This window comes from Lagenorhynchus albirostris, chromosome X (genome assembly GCF_949774975.1).
Source record: "Lagenorhynchus albirostris chromosome X, mLagAlb1.1, whole genome shotgun sequence".
Classification (NCBI taxonomy): domain Eukaryota; kingdom Metazoa; phylum Chordata; class Mammalia; order Artiodactyla; family Delphinidae; genus Lagenorhynchus; species Lagenorhynchus albirostris.
Genome location: NC_083116.1, coordinates 20,691,570 through 20,709,460, shown reverse-complemented (window position 1 = coordinate 20,709,460; position 17,891 = coordinate 20,691,570). Strand labels below are relative to the sequence as shown.

The 17,891-nt window shown below is 35.3% G+C and overlaps 1 protein-coding gene across 5 annotated transcripts in view; it reads right to left on the bottom strand.

The window, feature by feature from the left end:
* The window catches only part of SMARCA1 (SWI/SNF related, matrix associated, actin dependent regulator of chromatin, subfamily a, member 1), a 68,814-nt gene that overhangs the window by 11,774 nt on the left and 39,149 nt on the right, over window positions 1–17,891 (bottom strand). For all 5 annotated transcript variants that reach the window (XM_060138227.1, XM_060138228.1, XM_060138229.1 and 2 more), the window contains 6 exons: window positions 17,034–17,144; window positions 16,659–16,772; window positions 7,543–7,665; window positions 5,400–5,532; window positions 2,739–2,857; window positions 2,405–2,617 (listed from right to left, as the gene is read on the bottom strand). In XM_060138227.1, the coding sequence (XP_059994210.1) occupies window positions 2,405–2,617; window positions 2,739–2,857; window positions 5,400–5,532; window positions 7,543–7,665; window positions 16,659–16,772; window positions 17,034–17,144 (813 nt within the window). The remainder of the gene's footprint in view (window positions 1–2,404; window positions 2,618–2,738; window positions 2,858–5,399; window positions 5,533–7,542; window positions 7,666–16,658; window positions 16,773–17,033; window positions 17,145–17,891) is intronic.

Genomic DNA, 17,891 nt, shown 5'->3' with positions numbered 1-17,891 from the left:
AAACAAAATAAAAGTTTCATTTTTCAATCACGTATGTAGTTAATATCCACTCTTTGGAAAACATACATTAGATATTTAAACCTCTTGGTAAAGAAAGAGATAAATGTTTTGTTGAAAGATGGAAGAAAAGATTCTTTACAAGGGAGTTGAGAGACATCTAGTGGTTGTTAATAATACACTGGGTTTCTTCACGGAAAATGAAATAAGGTTATGTATGTAGTTCTACAGTCATGTTCATATTACAAATAATGTAAGATTTTCCTTGCTCTTTTGAATCTGTTTCATCCGACTGCTTTAATGTTTCCAGAAACTGAAAACAGCATTAAACTCAACCTTTTAAAAAATTAGTAAACTATCACTGAAATAATACTCAAAATTCAGCAAATGTTCCATCACATAAAAGGGCATGTATGATCGAAAACATGATTCATCAACAAATGCAGGTGGGCATTTGTCTTTTACAAGCTGCTGATGCCGCTCTAAATCAGATCATTACACGCATAAAACCCCAAATGGCTAAAAGTTTTAAATGCATGGCTTTTGAAAGGAGTTCTCTGCTAAACATGGTCATAGATGCACCGAGCTAGAAGGCACCTTAAAAGGCCAACTAGCTCACTGCCAAAGTCTTCAGACTGTCAAAATAGAATCTCATTTTCAAAGCTAATAGAAAGCTATTTAACACTGTTCTTCAATAATCTATTTCAACCATCCAAAGAACCCTGTCAAACAACTCTTCCCTACATCCAACCTCAGCCCTTCATGCTACAGATTAATTCCTATCTTTTTTATTCTTTTCTCAATTCTTCCTATTGTATCTTATTAACATATACACCTCTTCCTATTCTTTTGTACAAGTATAGCACTTTACATTCATCCCTACAGTTGTCATGCTGCAAGGGAGATTCAATCAATCCATCATTCCAATTTCTCTAGTTCCTTTTGGATTCTGGCTTGATCCAAAGTATTTGCTACCTCTCCCAGCATTATGTATTCCATAAACTTGACAGACACATTCTAATAACAATCCAGGAACCCTCTAAATTTGTGTTAAAATTTTAAGAAATATCTGATCTTATAAAGCATCCACCAAAATTAGCATCTTCAGTATAGCAACTCAGATTTTTCTTTTCTTTTTTCAACTTGAACTGAAAATATAAAATGGGTCAAACAAAATGTTCAGCATTGCTTCACACCCCTATGAACTTTTGGCCGAGAAAACATTTACGATAGACAGAAACTAAAGAAAAATGCTCACTGTTTAGATTGTTAGTTTCCGGTTACTTTTAATGTTTAGGCTGTATGAATCTACTTTTGTCTTAATTACCTTGGCTAACAAAAGACTGACAATGCCAACATTAAAAACACGTGGCATTTATTTCAATATCAGCAAGAACACTGCTAAGCAGCACTAGGATTTAACAGGAACACAATTCATGTTAGAAAGTAACAGTAAATTGCATGAAGCTAAAAATAAAATCTCTTCTTAATTATTCTGTCTCATAATATTCTTATAAAAACTCTACTTAGGCAACAATTCCTTCTCATTAAAAATAAATCCTTAAGTTATTCACACAGTCTCAAGTATCACCTGCCTCATGACAAAGGGGAAACTACCTTTAAAGTGAAGAGCTCTGATGGTCACCATATTAACCAAGTAATCAAACTCAGCATCACCAAGAATGTGACAACCTGACATAATGAGCCTCCTGATGTGATGCAATGAGAAATACACATCACTTAGGCAGCATTCCTGCCGAAAATGCTTAACCTAAATCTAACAGTGAGCAAACAATGAGATACATGTTGGGCATTCTACAAAATGAGTCTGGGTACCTTCAAAAAGTCATTGTCACGAAAAACAAAAAGTTGTAGACTGAAGAGACTAAAGAGACTCAACCAAATGCAATATGTGAACCCTGACTGGCTCATCAATTTAAAAAAACAGCTATGAGAGACACTTTCGGGATAACTGGAAAATTCTGTACATGGACTGTATACTAGATGACATTACTGAATCAACGTTAACATTTTCAGGTAGGATGATGGTACTGTGCTCATGTAGGAAAATATTATTTTTATATTTAGGAGATAAATGCTGAAGTATTTAGAGGTGAACACTCATGATGTCTGTGACTTACTTTCAAATGGTTCAGAAATATAGATCTGTATATAGATTAATGAATATAAAGCACAGATCTGTATTTCTGAATACAATATATAGATTCTATATCTATAGATAGATGCCATGTATGTATGTATAAGTATATACACACATATACTAGTGAGAGGAGAAAGCCAGCGTGGCAAAATGTTAAGAATTAGAGAATCTAAGTAAAGGATGTATGATATTTGAAATTTTTCAAAAGAAAAAGTTGGAGGAAATAAGTAAGAAAGGAATACGTACCATGGCGGTTCTAGACTTGATAAACCAGTCAAATCTAAACTGAGGAGCATTCCGAACACACTGTCTTAATTCTTCATACACGTTTTCTCTATCAAAGCCCATTTTGTGTAACATACAAATCAAGAATCTATCTTCTTCCTCAGTATAGTTCTTTCCTTTGCTGGTTCCATACTGAATACGTAACTGATGAAATGGAGCCTTGTATCTTGCAATCTGTAGATTTAAACAAAATAGTGCTTTTGACTAAATGTGCAATAATAATAAGTCAAAGCTAATCACCATTTAATCAATTAAAACAATCTATTGGTAATTCGACAATTATGAAATATACTACTTTGGCATCCAGGGCTTTCTTGATACTGATCCTTCGTTGGATTCTTGCTTCTCCACGTTCAATTTGAGCCATAATTTTCTCAATGTCCTGTAATTCATTGCAACGTTCCCAAAATACAGCTGAAAAACAGAGTTATTACTTTACAATTCTATCATCTTAAGTAAGTGAATCCAAGGAACTGTAGAATGAAGAATTAGCAGGAAAGGATACAGTGAACTTACACTGTTTATAATTAAGATTCAAATTCATCTGTATATATACGTTCAATTATTAAATACTCCTAAGGTGTAATAAATGAGGGGTATTAAATACCTCCTTCCATTTAAAAGTAAGACCTCAACAAGGAGGTTTTAGGTTAGTGATTTTCCTTTCATGAAATATTACGAAGTTTTTAATTATCCATCCCAGATGACCAGAATTTCAAAAGATATTACTACAGATACTGATTTAAGCTATGCTTTTATTCAAACATTATATAGAAGGCACCAAACACATAAAGTGAAAAAGAAGACAGGGTGGTCATATAAACTTAGAGAACATAGTTTCCTAGCAAGCAAAAATAAAAACGAAACTATTATCAACAGGTCAATCAAACTTCCTATAAAGCAGCAATTTCTACTGAAACTGTTACTTCGCTTTTGGAACCACTCACTATTCTTACAGTATTTCCAGTGACATATAGCTTGTTTTTTAAACTTACTTGGAATAGCCTTTTCTCTTTAAAAAAAAGGAAAGCCAAGTCACCCAAATTTTATAAATGAGCTAAATGATCTGGCTGCATTAATGTCACATCTTATGACTTCAGTGAGAGGCCCTCTAATGACATAGTCTACATTCTCAAATTTTTTCAGTTTTAGAGTCTATCAAGAAAGGAATGTCAGTACTCTGATTTTTATAAGCACCTGTATTCATTTATTCATTCTCTCACTTATTCATTCAACACAATTTAAACGCCTACTATGAATAAGATACCACAAACAGCCAACTGTACACATTTCATCTTTTATTGCAACCAACTACATAAATTCATTCAAATCTCCCCATCCTCTGACTTGGTCCCAATTAAGCTGCCCTGAGCTAGTCATGCTACCTGGCTTGCTGTCAATTTGAGGGAACATCTGACATGGTATTTTTTTTAAATAAGCTCTTTTTAAAAATATTTATTTATTCATTTGGCTGCGCCAGGTCTTAGTTGCGGCACGTGGGATCTAGCTCCCTGACCAGGGATCGAACCCAGGCCCCCTGCATTGAGAGCACGGAGTCTTAGCCACTGGACCACCATGGAAGTCCCGACGTGATATCTTTTTAAATCATTTTTTTTCTTGCAATTTCATACACACTGATGCTATCCCCCTTCCTAACTTTTGAAGAAAATTCTACTTCAGAAAATCTCTCTGCACATATCCTTTTATACTCCTTTCATTCAACTCTTGCTGCTAAAATTTCTCTCTCTCCTCTATTTTTCCCCTCTTTAAGCCCCCAAATGTCCTAAACTTATGTGATAAATTTTAAGGGTAGTAGTAATGTTATACTGTTATCAAAGTAAAGGACGTTCATATACTTGATGTTATACTACACGAAATAAAAACTCAAATGTAATCCATCTCTCAAGTCCCTGGCAATCACCAGAAGACCCTTTCAGATTTCCAAAAGAAAAAAAAGTGTTCTCTAATTAAACATGGATTTATTCAAGCATTAGCACTATAAATAAATTAAAAATTGTGCCTAATCTATATTAATCTTTGGTCTATTTAGTAGTATTTCAATGTTTCCTCCCTACTATTTTTCATGGCAAAAATGCAGAATTTCAGTTGTTAGGCTAAATAGGCTTTGAGAGGCTAGCTCAGAAACCTAAACCTACGTTGTAACATTGTTTCTATGGGGAAAAAAAATGCCCTAGATTCTATACAGCTGATATTCAGACTAAATACGAGAGCTCAATCTAATTGGATTTTAGAAACTTCCTATGTTCTTCTACATAAAGAAAATTTACTAGACATATTTACCTATTTTAATAAGATTTCTTTTCAGAAGCCTGAGGTTGGATGCACTGTGACATGGAAATCAATATTAACTCCATATGCTTCAGCACCTAATCTAGTTCTGGTCAAGACCAAAGACACAGCTAAGTAAGAGAAGGAACTGATTCTAGGACCAATCAACAGGTTTATTCAAGCAGTCTTTTCAGATCCACTCCAGCTTGCCTGGAGTTAGCAGAATCCACACATAACTTGCCTGGAGCAAACTAGAACCCTGAGAGTGTTTGAGGATCTAAAAGGACCTTATAGGAATTCTCTACTTCAAGGACAACCTAGAAAGACACTAATTCCATCCACTGAAACTGAAGCGTTAGACTTGACTTGCCCAGAAGATGATCAAATTCCAGACGTGGGAAAGTAGGCATTTTGCCAGTGCTCATCCAATAGCTACCCTTGTTTTATCAGTGCTATACTTGGCTCTATTAGCTAACTAGTAGGAACCACAGCAATTTGTTTGGATAAATCTTATAATCTTTTCATAGAAATACAATTATATTTTATACTTTCACTTACAGTTTATTCATAAAAGTCTAAAGGTCTCTGAACAAAGGTAAAATTAAATTGACACTAAAGAAATGCATAAGGTTACAATTAAACACCATTTTTGTAGTTGTATACAAACCTGAATATTCCATGACCTCCTCAGGAGATTTGCCCTCCACCTCTCGAGCTATATTATCAATGTCATCTCTTCCATACTTCTCATTAGCTTTAATAAACTGATTAAAATCTCGCTTAGTCCAGTTTGTGAATCCCTGTGAACAAAAAATTAAGCATCATCAATAGAGGTTAAATCAACCAATCCAAATATTGTTCTATTTAGTTCTATAAAATGATACATTAAAAACAGTTCAAAAGGCTTAAAATTTTCCTTCTTATAAAATCCCAGGTGTTTTATGTTGGAATCAAAAGTTGAGTTAGTGTTACTAATAACTGCTTTTCTATCATGAAGAGAATATACTTCCCTCCAAGTACTAAAAACTGATTTATAGCTCCAAGATATTGTGTAGTTTTTAACTCCGTATTTTATAGATGCCTACTACATTAAAATACAAATGCATTAAAATTAAAATACTAATGTAAATGCTGAAGTCCTGGATATTCCAGTACTTCATTTTTTTCACAGACTTATTCCCATGTAAATTAAGAAAAAATGTGTATGCATTAAATCAAAGAAATACATGAAGGAAAAAAAAAGACTGAAGAAAAATTTTTGTAGCTCTTTACATCATTCCAAACTACTGTGAACAAATAATTTCTGTTCAAAATTATATTCATAAATAGGATTCGATAAACAGAATGTTATGGGGCCTGCTCAATTTCTTTCCTAAAAGATAGAACAGTTCGACCAATCAGTGTTTTAAGTCTCTTTGGTATTTATTTGAAGTCACAAGATCAAATTTTTGTCTTCCACTCCTCAAGTCCCCACCCACATAAATGTGATACCCTTGACAGAGCAAAACTCTATCCCTAGGCGTTAGTTGATAAAGATTTTAGATTACCCCATATTTTGTTCCTTTGTACTCCCATGATTTTTTAAAAGATTAATTATTTAGGGCAGTAGAGAAAGGTGATTAAAGATGACTTCAAGTACTAGGAGGGGCAAAAAATTGATTTTGTTTCTAATTACAAACTAAAGCAATTTCTCAGTTGAGACTGTACATTCACAATATATTGTACATTCACAATATACTGCAAGCCAAGTAACAGTCTAAGACCATAACTTTATTTTTGTGTTCAGGAAATAAATTTTGAAAAAAAATCATGAATATTTAAATGTTTTACTTTATTCTGTGGTAAGTCCTAATATTCAACCAGTTGCAATTACATTTTCAAACTAAACTTTATGACTTCCAGGCATGTGGCTCAAAAATTATGAATGTAATTTGTAAAACTTCATTCAATAAAATTACATGTTATAACAAAGAAAAGACCTATATAATAAATAGGATATAAATATAAAAACTATCTTTCAATAATTAATGTGGAAAATTTCCTAGCACTGTGCTTTGCATATTGTTCAAAAGAATTTGTTGAATAAATAAATCTTGCTGGCTACTTTCTATACTAAGGTGGTATCATACAGTACACGTTTCTTTATTATTTTCCAAGGATCTTTTGCACTGTAATTCTTTTTATCTTCTACAGATTATTTTGGAAGTATGACACTCGTAAAACTCATTAAAGCAACAATGACCAGAAAGCATTAATATGTTGTTCAAATCGAAATGTTCCCTACTTATTAACTATTAGCTTTTAACTATACAATGAGCACCTTTTATAGTTTCAGAAATTTCTCATCATTGTATTAAAGTTCTTTTCAAGAAAGAATATAAGGCATTTTGAGGATTATGAAATCATTCCATAAATAAAAGATTAGTAGAGTATAATTTCAGACGACAGTTCACAATCAATAAAATAAATTTAAATTTTCAAGAATATGCTAGTAATTACTGTCTATCAGGATTCATATGTGGATTAACTGACTTTACTATAATTGATAAAATGCATGTCTTATTTCTTATAATTGACACCTATATTTTGCATTTATATATTTTTTAGTATTTCTAAAAGAGTGTATTCTATAAAAGGAATTAAAAAAATAGGGATATTTGGTCTAAATGTATGTTTACAAAATAGCCCTCAGTTGTGTTGGTGTGTCCAATCAGGGTACCAGGCCCATACAATAAAAAGTAAGTGTAATTTATAATATCTTTTTTTCTATTCGTTGACTAGAAGTATTTCAATCACTTAAAATATGTTACTTGTGTGAGAAGTTTTTCCTTTTCTTCAGTCTCTTCTGGTGTAAGAGGTTCAGCTCCATCAATCTTTTTTTGCTCCTCTCTTTGAGCCACAGCTGGATTTGGGATATCAGGATTCCTTGGGACCTAAGAATCAAGAGGTGTGTTATGAGTAAACTGTTGAGAAAAATTAATTAAGGGTATACATACTTGTATCAATATTTAGAGTTAGTTCAGCAGTAAACAAAATAAAGTCATACCAGAATGACACATGACCCTCTCCACATTTCTACTACCATGATATTACCAAAGTAGAACTGTTCTTAAATGTGCCACGTGGTACTTTACAGTTAAAAACCAGTTACAGCTAAATGCTACATTATATTCTAGACTTAATTACACTGTGGAACAAAAAAATCCTTATGATATGGTAATACATGGTAATAATAATATCATTATCCCCAACACCAACATTATACAATAAAATCTCAAGCCCAGAAACAAAAAGTTGGGTAGTACAAAGAGCCCATATTCACCTGGCAATACAGACCAGGGTATAGAAGTGGCAATGCACCTGAAGATTGCATCCAATGCTCTAATCAGTTCAACATGCAAAAAGAAAGGAGTACTTTTATTGCCTTCCAGGATATGGAAAGAGACAGCATCTTCACATAAAATGCAAAGACTGAAAGAGTGACAGGATAATGAAGAAGCAAAAAAAAAAAATAGAGACTATATATAAGAGGGAAGGGGTAAGCAAAGCACACAAACAGCTGTGATGGGACCTGCAGTCAAGGGGAAAAAACTACAGTAGCAGTAAGCAACAGAAGGTATAGTGTATACTATACAGCACTGCATAGTATATAGAGCTGCAATACACTGGCAACTGAGAAGAAGAGAGCTCAAGTTCAAAAGACTGAGGACAGAAGCTCAGCTCTACAAGGAAGCAAGCAGTCAGCCAGTCATTTGTATCTCAAAACTGTAGTCCCAGGGGCCTCAGTGTGTCACCATGAACTTAGACAACCCATACAGTTCAGCAGTATAAAGCAGCATTCATTGTATGGAGTGATAAACTAAGTCACTCAGCGCAAAGCCTCACATCATTTTTATGTGCATCTGCAGTGACAATGCAGCACATTGATTTACGAGGGCAGGTATATAACATGTATAGTACATTTTATAGCATCCATCAAACATGGCAAGAACAGGGTTGGCAGTAAGCCTTCCACTGTTTGGAAGGCACACCTATCATAAATGACTCATCCTCTAGATGTATCAAATAGTCACGGTTTTACTAAAACATGATTATAATACATACTAGAGTACATTTCTCTAATTGTCATACATATTTCATAGAGTTTCAATCATAGCATTGTAATTTAAAAATAAGTATTTTTAAAACTATTGTATCCAATAGTTGTTTAAATATAAAACCTACTAACTGGGCATTAAAAAGACATACTGAAAAACAGATTCATTTGTACATAATCATCAGTACAAGACAATCAAATTAGTAAGTAATGACTAAATGTCTATTTTGTCCATAGCACTATGATAGGTGTTCACTGGAATATAAAAAATAGTGGACATGGTCCTTGCCCACAAGGAGCTCACAACCTAGCTGCGGAATTCTGAGCTATACTCTAAGAACTATAAGAATTTGGGGAGATGGAGAAGAGAGAACGAATATTCTAGGCTGGAGCAGTAAAGCAAAAACGGTAAGGCAAAAACAGGAAGGAGCATATATAAGGTTTATGTTGAGACGGGATAAGAAACAAGGTCGGGGGAAACAGAATTAGAGGGCCTTCTGAAACTACACAGTAGGCAACAGCAAGCCATTGGAGATCTTTCACCAAAGGAGTACTGTTTTCACCTGCAAGCCTTGTGCTGGATGGATTGAAGTGAGGAAGCAACTAGAGGCAAGAGAACCAGCTAAACTGTTGTAATCTAGAAATGATGTATGATCACCTGGCCTAGGACGGTAGCAAATGGAAATGGAAAAGAAGGTGTAAATTAAAAATGAAATGTAGTCCAGTGATATGCATGATTTAAAATCACTTTTTTCAATAGCTAAATTCCACTTTTAAATCACAGGCACACCAGCAATTCCATTCCTAACATATCTATACAAAGACTTTTAGGAGAATGTTTATAGCAGCTTTACTCACAAGAGCCAAAACCCAGAAAGCAGTCCAGATGTCCATCAACAAGAGACTGGATAAGCAAACTGTGGTATATCCTTACAATGGAATAGTACTCGGCAATAAAAAGGAATGCACCATTGATAATGGGACAACATAGATGAATCTCAAAAACACTATGCTAAGTGAAAGAAGCCTTACACATAATATATGATTCCATTTATGTGAAACTCTGGAACAAAAAAACTAATCTACAGATGAAAATAATATCAGAACAGTGGTTGTGTCTGGGGAATGAATATGAGGATTGACTGGGAAGGGGCACTTTCTATATCTTTATAGGGGTTTCAGTTATATAGGCGTATGCATTTGTCAAAATTCACCAAATGGCACACAAGATTTATATATTTCAATGTATATAACTTTTATCTTAAAAAGAATCAAATAAATATTGAACTCTGGCTAATGATATACATGTTGAAGTGTTTCCGGGTGAAATATACTTATGTCTGCAACTTTGAAATTCATAAAGAAATAAGAAGGATATCCATTTGATAGAAAGCTGGAGAAATGGACAAATAGGTGATAAAGCAAATACAGTAAAATGTAAATTGGAAAATATATGTGGTGTGTATATGGGTGTTTACTGTATAATTATTTTGACATTTTTCTGTTTGGAAATTTTTCATAATAAAATGTTGAAAAAAATTACAGACATAGCTTTAAAAGTTTAACAGACCCCTTCAGTTGCTGGTGAAATTACTTTGGCCATAAATTTTAACTTTCATTGAGGAAAACCTCTTTAATCTTAAGATATTTCTCTACCAAAATGCTTCAAACTTTCCATACCTGACAAACCATACTTTAACAAAATATTTCACAAACATCTAATTTTATGACAGAAAATGGATAATATACCCACACAAAATGAACTTTTTATTCTATGTAGATATCTTCAATACTAAAAATTTTCCACCTGAACTTTAATAAAGGCAAAATCAGAATATTATAACATACCATTAGATTTTAGGATCGACTGCCCATATTTTTAATACAGCAAAACTTTAGAATGACTTCATCAATGTTACATTTACAATTTTATTTTTCTTTTAATTTTTTAAAATTCTTCTGCGGTATGCAGGCCTGTCACTGTTGTGGCCTCTCCCGTTGTGGAGCAGAGGCTCCGGACGCGCAGGCTCAGCGGCCATGGCTCATGGGCCCAGCCGCTCCGCGGCACATGGGATCTTCCCGGACCAGGGCACGAACCCGTGTCCCCTGCATCGGCAGGCGGACTCTCAACCACTGCACCACCAGGGAAGCCCACATTTACAATTTTAGTTCTAAAAATTACTCAAACAACTGCTAAAATTTTTAGAATTAGAAATGACTCGTAATTCCTAAATTCCTGTATCTCTTCCTACAAATAATCTCCTTCTTAATATTTATTATTTTTAAAAGGTATTCATTTTTTACCTCATGAGGTTTTATCGACATTTAGCTTCCTAGAGTGATTTCAAAGTGCTATAAAAGAATTAAGTAGACAAATTATAGGCCAATAGTACTAAACAGATACCTAGATGGTATCTCAAGTACTCATACTGTATATATTACTGATGACCCCCAGTAACACTTAATATACAAGAAGTTATCTTTCAAGGAAACAACTCAATTATTATTTGGATTTCTAGTCAGATAGTAAGGAATTTCTGATTAAGAGTTATGTTCCATGGAAAAGTGAAAAACTTTTTGGGGGGCCTTGCTTCTTAGGAGCTTCAGCAAACATTTCATAGAAATATGGAATACTGAATTAAATGTGACAACACAAAATAAAAGTAGTAACCTGAAATCAGCTCACTGTATTTTAATTCTACCACAACAAAACAGGTGGCCCACAATGACACATTACGGAAACTCACAAAGATTATAGAACTTCCTGCATTTGTCAAATGTTTATATCCCCTCCCAAAGAATTTTTATTGAAGATATATATTAGAATGTCCTACAGCTTTCTTCAGCTTCTAATATGGCAAAACTCTTTCACTCCATGTCTTAGACTCAACGGGACTTTTGGATACTCCGGATTTTTAAACTTCTGCAATTGAAATATCAATTCAGTCACCTTCTTCCAATGGAAGGGTTTTAGTGAGCAAGTGATTAAAAGCATTAAGTAACTCCTTTAAGTCACAAGAGCAATGAAGCTTCTGAATACGTCTAACCTGCAACAAGGTCAGAGCTTAGACAGCAGGGAAAATTGGCACATAATGCACAGCTATCTACCAAGTGGTTAGGACAAAACAAACAACTACTTCTCTCAGCCTCAAATAAAACAGAACTCCTTAATTCCAGATCTTATTATCAGGAATACTGCTGTGACCTTGTTGTGCTGAGTATTGAGGGGAAAAAACAAAACAGAAAATAAAAATGCAAATAAGCAGGCCCTGAAGAAAAATGCTGTTTACCAACTGCTTCAAGCCTACTGAGCCCTTCACTAACCACACTCCAAGTCACTACAGAATGTGACAGTGGGGACTCAAAATGGACAAAATGGAACCATGCACCACAATGCCCCCAGCTTCAGACAAAACCTCCCTCCCCTGAGCTAACAATCATTTAAGCAGAAAGAGGGAAAGGAGTCCCTTTTTGAGAACCTAACTGCGTAGAGAATATCAGGAAACTCCACTACAGCAGTCCTGTTCATCTGAGAACAAACTATTGTTCCATTCATATTGTGGCTTGGGTTAGTTTTCTGGCGGTTTAGTAGGGGGGAAAAAAATCAATGCTAGGAATCCTTGAGAAGATATGCCCAACACTTATCAATATCATATCGTCCTTTATAGGAAGCTTTTGCAAGTGATTAACATGCCATGCTCATCTGTCTATACAGTCAGCCCTCCGTATCCGCGGGTTCTGCATCTGTGGATTCAAGCAACCTCAGATCAAAAACATTTGAGGAAAAAATTGCAGAAAGTTCCAAAAAGCAAAACTTAAATCTGCTGCATGCTGGCAACTATTTACATAGGATTCACATTGTATTTATACCTATTTACATAGCAATCACATTGTATTAGGTATTATAAGTAATATAGAGATGATGTAAAATATATGGGCGAATTTGCATAGGTTACATGCAAATACTACGCCATCTTATATGAGACTTGAGCATTCACGGATCGTGGTATCTTTGTGGGCTTCTGGAACCAATGTCCCGCAGATACCAAGGGACAACTGTACTCAAACACAAGACCCACCCAATTAAAGCACCCACCTTAGCTTAGGTCTGTAGCCCCTGGTAAAGAATGGAAGAGACAAGGTTCAGAAAGAACCAACATCCAGAATGTATTCTTCTTTGTCTTGTAAATCCCCAGCTAAGTAGGCATACAGAGGATCAAGGCAAGTCTTAAGACAGTACAAAGGCAATCCAGGATGGGGCTGAGGAGAGCCTGGGGCTAGGAGTGGAGTGGTAGGGGGTCGATTCTTCTTCCACCCCCACTGCCACCACCACACTCCCAGCCACCACCATCTTTCCATCTTCACACTGCAGCAGCCTCCTGGCTGGTTTCCCTGGAGAAACTCACCATTCTCTGTGTTGCAACCAGAGTGATTTTTTTTTTTTTTTTTTTTTTTGCGGTACGCAGGCCTCTCACTGTTGCGGCCTCTCCCATTGCGGAGCACAGGCTCCGGACGCGCAGGCTCAGCAGCCATGGTTCACGGGCCCAGCCGCTCCGCGGCATGTGGGATCTTCCCGGACCAGGGCACGAACCCACGTCCCCTGCATCGGCAGGCGGACTCTCAACCATTGCGCCACCAGGGAAGCCCAGCCAGAGTGATTTTTTAAAATATAAGTCTGATCATATTCTACCTCTTATAAGTGGCTTGACCTTGAGCAAATTACTCAGGGCAAATTACTCAACCTCTGTATGCCTCAGTTTCCCCACCTGTAAAATGGGTATGTAGTTCCAGGGCTCTTCTGAGAATACTGAGCTAATCATTTCTCAACAACTAAGAAGAGTAAGCAACACAAGTAAGGACTAAATAACTATCTGCTGTTATTATTCCATCACCCACCTACCCCTTTGCCTTAAAAACATCTCAAAGGCTTTCTTTGCTCTGAAGTTCAACCTAATTAATATGACTTATAATTAATGTTCAATGCTCCACTTGATCCAACTCAACCAACTCACCAGTTTCATCTCAAGTCATTCTCCTTCTCACCACTCCCTAGCAACACTGGCCTTCTTTCAGTTTCTGAAGGGGCAATCCTCCTTCCTACCACAACACCTTTGTACCTGTGGCTCCCCCACCTGAACGCTTCTGTCCCACACTTCACTTGGCTAATTCCTGTGCATCTCTCTGATCTCAACTTAAATGGTGGTCCTTAGGGACCACCTCCCTGATCTCCCACTCCACACTAGATACCCACGTTATGATCCCTCGTAGCACCCTTTGTAAGTACTGAAAACAAGTAACGTCACTACGCTGTGCTTTCAGCTTAATGTCTGTCTCCTCCATTAGAACGTGAGTACTGTGCACTGAGGAACCCCCACTGTCTTATTCGTCAGTTTATCCTCAGACCTTGACATAGGACCTGGCATAGGGGAGCACTCGATAAATATGTATTAAATGAAAAACAGTCCTCCTTTCACTCACACTCCCTCTCCAGTCACTTCTCTCCGGGAGGTGAGGAACAGAAAACAGTAAGGTGCCACAGCATGGATGCCGTGCCATCTCCCCTCTGCTCACTCATCCCTTTCCTCTCTTCTTGCACCTTCCTCCTTCCTATCACCCTTCGCAGCTGTCCCTTCATTCCTCCCTCTTCTAAGGTTTCCTCTCTCCTCCATCTCCTTCCAGCTGGCCACCACCCAACTGTCATGTAAGACCCTGACCCTTAACCACAAACCGCCTGTAATGAAAGGCACTATCTACATTAAAACCAGAGCTGTGGCGAGAATGTGGTGGGCACTGTATTATCACAGGGAACAGAATTTCAGTATCTCCAAAGAAGGAGCATAAACAGTTATATTAGCAGAGGTGATTTTTTTATTGCTGCTACTTGACTACCACTTGGCTCACCTCCCAAACAACATGTCAAACCACTGTAAACACAGTCCTTATTTAGGGCTGCTGAAAGAAGCAGAGTTATGTCAGATGCAGAAATAGCCCAGAATGTCTGAGTGGAAAGAGCATAGCATTTGAATGCTCAGAACCTGTGTTTGAGACCAGCACCCTTGGCAACTCTGTTAGCTACCTGACCTTGAACAAGTCATTTAACCTCACTGAACTTGTTTCCTCACCTATTATATAGAGGTGATAATAACACCTATCTCGCAGGGTTTCTAAGAAATCAAATGAAGTATGTGGTAAAACATTTATTCAATTATAAGATGCTCTACACAGATATTTGGTTGATTACTGGGGTCTAACATTTCAATCTAATTCTCCTTTAAGTCTCACTAATAATAGTCAATAAAAGTTAACAGAAAATAATGATCTAAACCTAAAATGTTTAATAATTCTTAGTGGGATCATGTATATATTTGTTTACCTCGTGAAATCTTATTCACTACTTTATTAATTTTACTATTTTTATTTTACATTTTAAACCTATAACTTGCCTGTTTCTTCTACCATATCGCTGTTTTCACTTTCTTTGAAACTGGTTTTATGCCTGATCCGATGTTCAACCATGATTCCTGTACTCTTCTACAACTTCCTAAGAAGGATTTTATCCAGTCCTGTTGGTTAAATACATTCAAATTTAATATTTCCCTAACCAGATTATAACTAACCACTTTATATATTTTTATACTTATATTCACCCTAACTTTCTTGTTCTTATTTATATATATTTCCACTTATATTCACCTTAAGTTTCTTGTTCCTATTTATATATATCTAAACTTTGGTACATAAATAGCAAGCAAAACTTTTTTGCTCTATTTCAAATGACAGTGCTCCCACTTTGGACAAATAGTAGAAACACTCTAGAGATTCATTCAGTTCCAAAATATTTTTTTAACATCTTTATTAGAGTATAACTGCTTTACAATAGTGTGTCAGTTTCTGCTTTATAACAAAGTGAGTTTGTTATACATATACATATGTCCCCATATCTCTTCCCTCAGTTCGAAAATATTAACTAAATATCTTATATATATATGGAGCTTTTCTAGGCATATTACAGTTACTAATCAAAATAACTGGTCACAGTTCCACTTGTGATAAAAGTTCACAAAATAAATTTTAAAACACAGCTTCCAATTCATAAAACATAAATCTTCATAAAATTATAACAGTGTTAATACTTTTATAATTTTGTTCATACTATTGACTATTATTTGGTCATCCCTTTCCACTCACTAGGAAGCCAATTTCAACATACAGAAATAACCTGGTATGCTTAATCTCTCAATGTGATAGCTGTAAGTATGACAGACATTATATTTCACTCACTACAAACGGGTTCTTATCTACCTATATAAGTAAGAAATTTGAATTCCAAAAGATCATTTTTAAGTTCCATAATTCATTATCGTGTTTATCATTATTTTAACACCTAAGTGATCACAATCTACTAACCACCAACAGGGCTTCTATCAATCTACGAGCAATAAACACAAAAATACTATTTCTTGGTCATTTTGAGGAAAATAATCAAACATTTCCTATCATCTATTATACATTCACTTCTATTTAAACACATACCTATTGTTTATTCTACATATTCTTCGAGCACCTGAATACGAGAATTATTAAAATGGTATTACTATTTTGAAATATTGGATAATTCTCCACTAATCTCATTTAGTGATGATCTTACTGGTGATTGGGTAGCTTGATGCTTTGCTTCTAGTTAAACCCCCTCTTTGGTTTTAAAAACACCACTATTTTGACTTACTCTTAAGTTCTCTCACATTAAAATGGAACACTTTCTAGTCTAGCTTGATACATTATATTAGCTTAAAAGATTGTATTATGCTAATCCAAAAACTGAAAAATTACCTTATAGCCTATGGTCTTCCTATAATAAAGAATTTCCTTTTCGAGGAGCTCAAATAAGCGTGGTGGGAAAAACTGAAAATCCTGAATATTTGGCTGTTTTGGAGGTCGTGGAGCCTGCGGGGGAGAAAATGCATTACATATATATTTGTTTTCAGTACATGAAGTGAACACACTTATCTTTTATTATTTCTTTTATATATAGAAAAATAAATACAATGGAATCCATTTATATGGCTGGAGCATATCAAGTACTTTTCTGTATTGTTATATTTTAGGGACTAAGATTTAGCACTAATATAAGTAAATCTGAATCAGAGACCACGTTACGAGACAATTCTACTGTAGGACATAAAACCTGGCCTCATACTGCTTTACCTTTGGAATCTTTGGCTCACTAACACGTAAAGCCTCTCTGAAGTAGGCATCCACCGCATAGTTGGCTTTGCGTTCTCGTTTGGGAGGTTCAATCCATTCCACCATTCCAAGCTATACACGAAAACAAGAATGAGGAGTTTAATAATTCCAAATTTTTTTATAAATATCAAGCACATCAAGGTTGTAGAAGTGCGAGAAAACCAAAGCCATTAGGAAGAATCAAAACTTGCTTTGTAAAACTCTAATTGGAAAAGATACATGCACCCCAAAAGAATCTGAAAAAGAAGTAACTAAATCACTTTGCTGTACACTTGAAACTAACACAATATTGTAAATCAACTATACTTCAATTAAAAAAAAAACTTGCTTTATAAGTCAGTTATACATCCCAACTTCCAAAACCTCATACTGTATACCAAGTTTAGGTGCAAGTGCAAGGATGGTTTTCTTTTTTTTTTAAAGGAAGTTTGAAACTTAGCTCTTGCTTAGTGATTGAGAAGAATTTGCATAATCTGGTTAATATTTTATGTCAAAATAAATAAATAGCGTCTAATATAGGAGGAAGACTAATATTGATTCTGGTAACTGTGTTAAGTGTATGAATTAGAAAATAGCTGAAAGGCATAAATAATAAATATCAACATGACAGCCACATATCCCTTCAAATCAAGAGAAATTTTAAAATAAGACCTCTTGGTAAGGTAGCTGTGGGAAAAGCCAGTGGAATCAGAAAGACCTGAATTTGAAACCAGGTTCTGCCACTTTACCAACTGTATAACTCTGAAGAAATTATTTTCTCCATCTGTAAAATGGGAATAATAATAATATCTACTCTGAGGATTAAATGTGACCATATAT